This window comes from Limulus polyphemus, unplaced genomic scaffold (genome assembly GCF_000517525.1).
Source record: "Limulus polyphemus unplaced genomic scaffold, Limulus_polyphemus-2.1.2 Scaffold1848, whole genome shotgun sequence".
Classification (NCBI taxonomy): domain Eukaryota; kingdom Metazoa; phylum Arthropoda; class Merostomata; order Xiphosura; family Limulidae; genus Limulus; species Limulus polyphemus.
In genome coordinates this window covers 28,750-37,082 of record NW_013667458.1, presented here as the reverse complement: position 1 = coordinate 37,082, position 8,333 = coordinate 28,750, and the positions used below count along the sequence as shown (strand labels likewise).

Genomic DNA, 8,333 nt, shown 5'->3' with positions numbered 1-8,333 from the left:
GGGAAGGCCCCATTTAATTTTTTAAAACGTTTTTGATTATAATTTGTGATATAGAAGGGGATAATCTTTTCCAAGTGACGTCTTTACATAAAGATTTAGTACAAGTAGAGATTTTATACAAGTTTAGATATTTATATTTTAGGAAAACACATACTCTAATAATGAGGCTTCCACATATCTTGTAATGTTTGGAATGCTCACCAGGGTGTGATGTAATTAAGTGATTGCAATTCAAACGTTGGAACTCTCCAAAATATCTTTAGTTTTAGAAGATATCAAGAAAACAGAGATATTATATTGCGGTTATTTGCAGGGACCGACCACTTAATTACAGTAACAGTGTACTTGTTTTACTTTAAACAGTGACTGTTAAAATAACAAAACAGTGTTATCCAGTTCAGTTATGTCTGTTTTATTTTGACACTGAAATTATAAACAAAGAAAACCCACATTCAACATTTCATGTATTTTTATTTACCAACTAAAGTTTGTTGATGTATTTCTTACAAATTGTAAACATGTTATTGAATAAACATCTGATTACTGAATTAAGTTTGTAAAAAGCTAAGTTATTTTATAAACAAAATAATTTTCCAAGCCTTGTCATTTTACTTCAGCAGACACATTTGCAAAAAATCACAAGTATGTACACCTGGTGAATGTATTTTTTTAATTATATGCATATTTTCTATCCAAGCCAAAAACTTAGCTTTCAAGAAAACCCGAGTTCTTATTTCTGTCAATTGTATATTGAGCCATTTCTAACTTCACTCAAACCCCAACTTATCATTTTACCGATATTATCTAAAACAGACTGTTTTTCCTATACAGATATTTGTTGATAATTCACACAAAAACGTTACGTTTAATTCGAGGGAAACTTGATTTTATTCAAGATTTCGCGGAGATTGTTCTTCAAATTAATTTCGATGTTTTGAATTATTTTACCCTTCATTCTTTGCGCCGTATAGTTTACTATGATTCTCAAGATCCAGTTGAAAAGAAAGGTCAAACCTGTGACTTTTGTAATCATAAAATTAGAAAACCTATTGACTTTGAGATATTTCAGACTGATCTGTCCTGTACTTAATTCGGCGTTTAAGATCAGTTTTATAGCTACTTCGCTGAGCTGTCCATATATCTGTCCGCTGATCTTGAAAATCCACTTTTTAGCCCAGTAACTCCCGGAAAATATAATACCCGTGATTGATATACTTCCATCCAACTCCATTATTCCAGTGTTATTGGTCACTTCTAAGGTAACGTCACCAGATCGTTTTAAATTTGAAAGTCCTCTCACGACCATATTGTATACCCTAAGGTTCGGATTTTCCATTACTAAAGGAATTCTGAAAGGGTCGATTTTAGAAACGTAATCCTTGTTCTTTCGAAAATTCGAGATAAGTTCATCAATATATCGATTCGCATTCCCTGTGGTTAGCATTAGCCCTAAAAATAAAAACAGCATAATTTTCAAAATTGGGTAGACTAACTTTAAGATCATTAAAAGCAAGGGTGAAATTCTGCCGGTACTCACCGGTACTGAGTTCCGAAACTTATTTTTTAAGGCGGTACTAGTACCGGTACTCATTTGAGCTGCTTTGTCGTTTTTTACACGTATATATATTTGTTTCCTTTTCAAAACCAGGTCCACTTCACCCAGCAGAGTACCTCTACTTTTTTTTCTTGAGAATTTCGCCCCTGATTAAAAGTATAAATAAACGTAAGCATTGTTTATAATAAATATAATTTACACAGATAATTATGTAGAAATATTCTGCAAAATGTTATTGAAGGTAACAAGATACATTCGACAGCATTAGGGAAAGTAGCTAATTTCTCTTAAACTCCTGAAGTCGATCGTATAGAAATTAATTGTTTTCCTCTACTAAATAATAAGCCATGAACCAAAACAAACAAAAACAAAAAAGAAATATAATATTTTACACCGTGTTCACTGTTATTTTCTTTTATAATCGAAGTTGAATATTATTAATTGAAAATTCCCAAGTCAAATTCACTGAGATGTTTTTTCGCAACTTACTAATAGAGGGTGCTGACACAGCGACAGCTATGGAACATGCTAGAATAACAGCTATTTTCATCTTCATGTTTGTTGTTAAGTTGCTGAAACAAAAGGAAATACACAGAATTTATGTAAAAAAGTACATATAATTCACACACACACACCTCATACATATGTATGCTGAGATGCTTTTTGTTTTTGGAAGTTCATTTCCTAAAAAAACAATAACGAAGCTTTTGTGGTTTGAACTTCGCACAAAGCGCGGGCTATCTGCGTTAGCCGTCCCTATTTTAGCAGTGATACACTAGATGGAAGGCAGCTAGCTAGTCAACATCATCCAACGCTAAATCTTCGGCTACTCTCTTACCAACGAATAAATTCTTGTATACCTTTCATGGTGTGACTCTTTCTTCCTGACGAGCTCAGTTAGAAATCGGAGGGAGAAGCACACTGTACACTCTTTAATTCGGTATCATTCAAATCTTCACTTAGCGAGCCCTAACTGACTACTCTAAGAGAAATCCACTAGTCGGAAAATACCATAAAACGTATCTTGAGCAGAGGGAGTGTAACTAATAAGCAACATTCGCCGCCTATATAACTACTTTTAACTGAATAGTGGAATTGACCTGGCTTGCTAACCGCTTTGGCCACGCCTAATACCTTTGCAATAGCCAATGATAAAATGAATCAATGTGTAGTGTTGAAATTATATTCTCAATATTTTAATTCAAATGTTAGCTAGAGGACGCATAATGTTAATATCAAGTAAGCTTATAAAAGTAGACCATAAAATACCTAGAATGTTGGTGAACATTAGAGATCGAGAAACTATATGAAGTATCTAGAAACAAGGCTATATTACAAATATAAGAATCAGTGAGGCATCGAGTCAGTTTTCAGTTGGTAGAGTGCCAGTCATTCAGTGAAGTATTTGCATCATTGTTAGTTATTGCATATATTCAGTTAATCGATCGTTAGTCGTGAAATTGTACAAGTAAGTTTATTTTGAATGTCAGTCGTAGTAACATTAATGAGTAAATCTCTGATGTGAAAGTGAAAGCGTTCTTTGTGAACTTACTCCTACAATTATAACAGTGTACAAATGATACTACCGTTAAGGTTAAGGAAGACATAAACTAATTTGTAATCATTACGTGAAATGTAAGTGGCCTTATATTCCTCAAATAACTTTAAAAAAAAACAACCCAACGAAAGAACAACGTTACAATTATAACTACTTGAGTTTTAATAATCAAGCATTAGCTCCAGAAACAAAATAATGATTACTCAAAATTTTGTTTTTAAAACTCACTCAGAAACAACGTTGCGCTTTGTTTGGAACACCACAAACCTACAAATTGACATTATAAGTACGAATTTGCACACTAAAAGATGAATCTCTGTTAGTTCTGGGTTAGTTCATGGTTAGTTATACCATGGCAAGTTTGAGTTCATAGTTGACATTAAAAGTTCAGTAGAAAAAAAACGTAAGTAAACAACTATTCTAAAAAAACAGAACAGTGAAAAAATTCAGAATATTAAGAAACATAAGTTTCACATGGACAGAGCTGCTTACCTGATCAGTAGGCTTGCTTTTATTCCAATTTCACTGGTTAGGTTTTCGCTGGTCCTTTTATACTAAAAATCAAAAATAACAACCACGCCAATTTCCGCGTGAAGTAGGCTCCTGGTTAACAGGTGTTTGAGGAGGGCAATCGAAAAACAAACGATTTGTTGAGATATATTGTAATAACTAGCGAGTTGTTTATTTGAACATTGACCCAAACAGTTTGAAAACTGCCTGGTAAAAAAATGGAACCTTCGAGATAAGTGCGCTTATGTTGTTATGACGTTAAATAGAGATTTTCAGACACTTGGAGGTAAACATCTTTTATCAAAAATGTAATGTATAAAATCAACCCTTCTGGTTGAGTTCACAAACATATTTTTTTTTTTAATATTTTAATAGTTATCCGACTTTTCGTAATAACAATTGATCTGTTCCAAAACAACACTACTTTTACATTATTCAAGTATCCGTTTAGGTTGATATTCTTTCTAATATCACAATAGAATAGACCGGAGAAACAAACATATATGTTGACTTCAACCAGTCGCCGAACGTGCTCGTCCTTTCAGCCGTTGGGGGCGTTACAATATTATAGTCAATCGCTCTATTCGTTCATAAAGAGTACTTTAGAGTAGCCCATTAGTTGGGGGTAGGTAATGTTGACTATCTGCCTTTTGTAGCTGCCCTCTAGTAGTTTTGCGCGAAACCCAACAAACAAGTATAGCCACTTTACTATAAATATTTTATTTCGTGAAAACCACTGAACGTCGAGACTTCATAAAGAATTAAAGAAAATAAGTTCTGTAGAATTGTTCACCCAGACCATGACTATGATTTTTTGATTTTTTTTTACTGGAAACAGCCGATGATCTTGAATTACTGTTAGGTTTATAATTAATAACCTATAGTTGCGTAAATGACAGGCTACTCCAATCTCAAGATATTTAAACACCAAATAATTACAGTTATTTTATTTCGAGGAAAGAAATACGATGAAATGTGATATGATGACAAGTTAAATCATCATTTGAGAAACAAAAAGTTTAAAACTTTTAATATTAGATAATAAGATACTTTTGATGCAACACCTTGTCTTTATCTCGTGCATGTATACATTCGCTTCATTGTAATAAAACCCTAACTTTCTAACGCTTATCAGCTTGAAAGGAATACAGAATCCGAAGTGATGTGTTAAACAGAGCCCTCTGAATAAAAGAATAATTGGCATTTCCGGATGTTCTTAAATGGAAAGGTGCTAAAAGTATTAGAACTGTCGGCCTCACATTTGCCGAATTTTTCTCGGCATTTTCGTTGTTTTTCTAAAACTTCGTTTCATTAAGAAGTTATTTATTTTTGTCCCGAGCTTTCCTCAAACACAGATAAAAAATGTGCCGACAGAATTAACAGAAAAAGTTTTATTTGTGTTGCCGATAGAATATTGGGAGATGAGGTGCCGCACCCACTTCGCTTCGTCGTCTCTACCAATAGTTTACTAGAGATATAACCTTAAACCAATGCATACTGGAGGGTTAAAGTGCGCATGTCACAACCCTTTTACAAAGTTACATTTAAAATTTAAGTAAACAACTTTATTATCAGTATGAAGCAGACTTCTGAGATACAGTCTGACGTCATAGTTCTACTCCTCTTCGGAATCATTAACCATATGAATGTGAAAATGTACAGAAACTCTAAGCTAAAACACAAAACATAAATTATATTAGTCGATCATGAAACTTTTTTGTACTGTTTGCTTGAAATTAAGCACAAAGCTACACAATGGGCTATCTGTGCTCTGCCCACCACGGGTATCGAAACCCGGTTTCTAGCGTTGTAAGTCCGCAGACATGATGCTGCGTCACTGGGGGGGGGGGGGCTTTTGTATTGTTATTGCTGAATCATGGTTGAAAAGTGTTAGTATTTGATATAATCGTGTCTCCTCCCCCGCCCCTTCCCTTCCGGTCACATAAATCAGTATTTTTATTTATATCTAAACTCATGATCGAAGTAGGACTGTAAGAAACTTCTGGAAAGTTCAAGTTTTCACGAAGTAAACAAAACTCACAATTCTTTGCGCGTTTAACACGTTTTAATTTAATCATAATAGAAACAATAAATTTAATTTTTGAGTAATTAAGTATTAAGTTAAGACGAAATGATTGATTTTAATATAAGGAATACTAGAATCAGGAAAGGGGCTAGTGGACATTAAAAGGGGAAATACCTCCATAGTGAGCATTAATGAGTCCCCAAATTTTTCTAAAAAATTATAAGGATATTAGGCAATGAATAATGCGAATGTATATTCTTGCCTATGTCTGTCCCTGAGAAGTAGCATGCAATTTTTAAAATATAACATTTTATCTATCCAGTGCTCTGCTTACGTATCTTTTTGCCAAACGTATTGTACAGATCTAAGCTATTTACTTTCTGGGTGATAATTAAGGAATTAAATGTATATCAATAAAAATATCTTATTATTGACATGAGAATCTCGCCAGATGCTTCTCGTCGCACACGCTCAATGTGTCCACAAAAGGTTTCATGCATGAAAAAAACCGCAGTCAAAAGTAAATAAAAGTGTAAGATAATGAACGATTGTTCATTTTTTATTGGTTTGTTTTACTGCAAACATGAACAGTGGCTTATTTTTGCTATCTCCACCGTGGGAGTTAAACTCCGAATTTTAGCACTGCAATTCCTCCAGCTCACCAGGGGACGCTATTTTAAAAATAAAATAGTTGGTAAGAATTACAACATGAAATATGATATCTTGTTTTCAAATGTATTATTTTTGTTTATTTTACGAACATTTTCTTTGTTCTGGAGCAAAACTACACATTAGGCTATCTATGCTCTGTCCACCGCGAGGAATTGAACCTCGAAATTCTAGCATTGCACATTCATAATCTTATCGCTGACCCACCGGGACGATTTTACGAGATTCCAAACTTTTAGATAAACTAGCTTCTTTTGAATTTTTCATAGAAAATTAAATCAACAATTTTATTCTATCTGTATTTTGTATTTATGGCAAGTCTACAAAGGCTATCTGCCGCCTACCCTAATTTTGAACTATTGACCAGAGGGTTTGTTTGTTTGTTTATAGTTAAACACGATGAGCTATTTGTGCTGTGCCCACCACGAGCATCGAAACCCGGATTATAGCATTAAAAGCGTTCAGACTCACCGTTGTGACACTGGGTCCTGGCTAGAGGAAAGGCAGCCAATCAGTACCACCCTACCATCAATCTTATAAGCACCCACAGCTTAACCCTTTCCAGCCTTCCTTTTCCGGGTATTAGCCGTAGAAAATGTGCAACATCAAATATTAAAAAAATATTTGTGGTGTATTCCAAGAAGTTTTCTTCAAAAATATAGCTAAAATATTGAGATTTTAATTTTTTTAATAAAATTTCTCTTAGATGAAATACTTAGACAAATCGAAACTTTAGCCCTAATTATCGATTTTTAGCCGGTTATTGAAATTTGTATTCATATAGTGAAAATAAGTAAATTTCTCGCACGCGTTGAAAGGAAAACAAAAAACGTTTCAACAGACGATACATGCATCATATAGAACTATTTCCTTCCTATGATAGTTTTAAAAAAGTGAATTACCAAAACTTTGATGTCAAAAATTGAAAAACTCAACTCTTTCATGTCTTTTTTTTTTGCGAATTTCTTGTTTCTAAATGAGTCGAATCTCGTATACCTGTCACCTGATACCTAGAATTTGTTTTCTCGCAATCTATTTGCTATAGAGCGTTCTTTTTTGTTTCTTCTATTGTAAAAAGCGATGCCAAGTCTGCTTGTTATAAACAGAATTGGGCTCTTTTGTTGTTGTTTTTTAAGTCAGTTAAATTTTGTTTAGAGTCGCGTTGCGGTGTTTAGGCTTGTTTTATTCTGAGGTCGCTATTCGGACTTTTCTATAATAGCAGACATGACTTCGACACACAGTAAAATGATTGTTGGAGTGGTTTCGGTGATTGATTGGGTCAATGAATTTTAGAATCACCCTATCCTCATTCCTGCTCAATTATAAAACACTCTCAAAACCGTGAACTTTCTAGGCTGCTATTTTGAAGATAAGCCAGAAAAGAGCAGTTTTCAAAAGTCACTGGTGTTTGTTTTGGGCGTATTTTGAACGGCAATGCCGCTTGATTTTTGCGTGAATCTTGGCAACACTGAATTTTATAAGTTCACAGGAAAAAAAAATCATGAAGTTGTGGTAATGAGTTTCAAAGTCTGAGTTTGACTTTTTTGTTGTTATTTGATAGTATTCGTTATTTTTAAGCCACGGAAAGGTAATAAATTAACTTAATATGTTTCCTTTCGTGTTTATTTATTTTATTGGAGTAATTATATTTACGTTTAATGTTTTATATATAACTAGCTGAGTTATCCGGGATTGCATGGTGAAAATTTAGATTTGAAATGTATAGATCAATATTTTTTTCAGCAAATTATTCAGTAAGTAGACAAAAGCTGTGATGCGAGAAATAAAAGAAGCATTTAATCAAACAAAGCTTTATTTGAAATTAGATCGTGTTTGAGCTTGTCTTGTTCTTTGAGCCTGAAGTCGTACATCATGTTGCTCCTCTGTTTCTTGCTCTCTGTAAGTTATTTCTCTTAATTTTTGTGCTGTTAGTCTGGTTTGACGTTGTTCAGAAGTTTCTTGTTGTCTATATCCACCTTGCCTTGGTGATTATGACTGAAATCTGGCTTTGTGAT

The 8,333-nt window shown here is 33.6% G+C and overlaps 1 protein-coding gene across 1 annotated transcript; it reads right to left on the bottom strand.

Moving 5' to 3' along the window:
* Window positions 1-672: 672 nt before the first annotated feature.
* LOC106465143 lies at window positions 673-3,745 on the bottom strand. Its single transcript, XM_022392967.1, has 3 exons — window positions 3,606-3,745; window positions 2,045-2,127; window positions 673-1,449 (listed from the first exon to the last, which is right to left on the bottom strand). Exons 2-3 carry the CDS (start codon window positions 2,109-2,111, stop codon window positions 866-868), a joined length of 651 nt encoding a protein of 216 aa, XP_022248675.1. The 5' UTR covers window positions 2,112-2,127; window positions 3,606-3,745; the 3' UTR covers window positions 673-865.
* Window positions 3,746-8,333: the final 4,588 nt, after the last annotated feature.

Coding starts and splice junctions, on each gene's coding strand:
- LOC106465143 (XM_022392967.1), bottom strand. CDS start 2,111: ATGAAGATGAAAATAGCTGTTATTCTAGCATGTTCCATAGCTGTCGCT. Junction 1,450..2,044: donor TGTGTCAGCACCCTCTATTA/GTAAGTTGCGAA, acceptor TTTTATTTTTAG/GGCTAATGCTAACCACAGGG.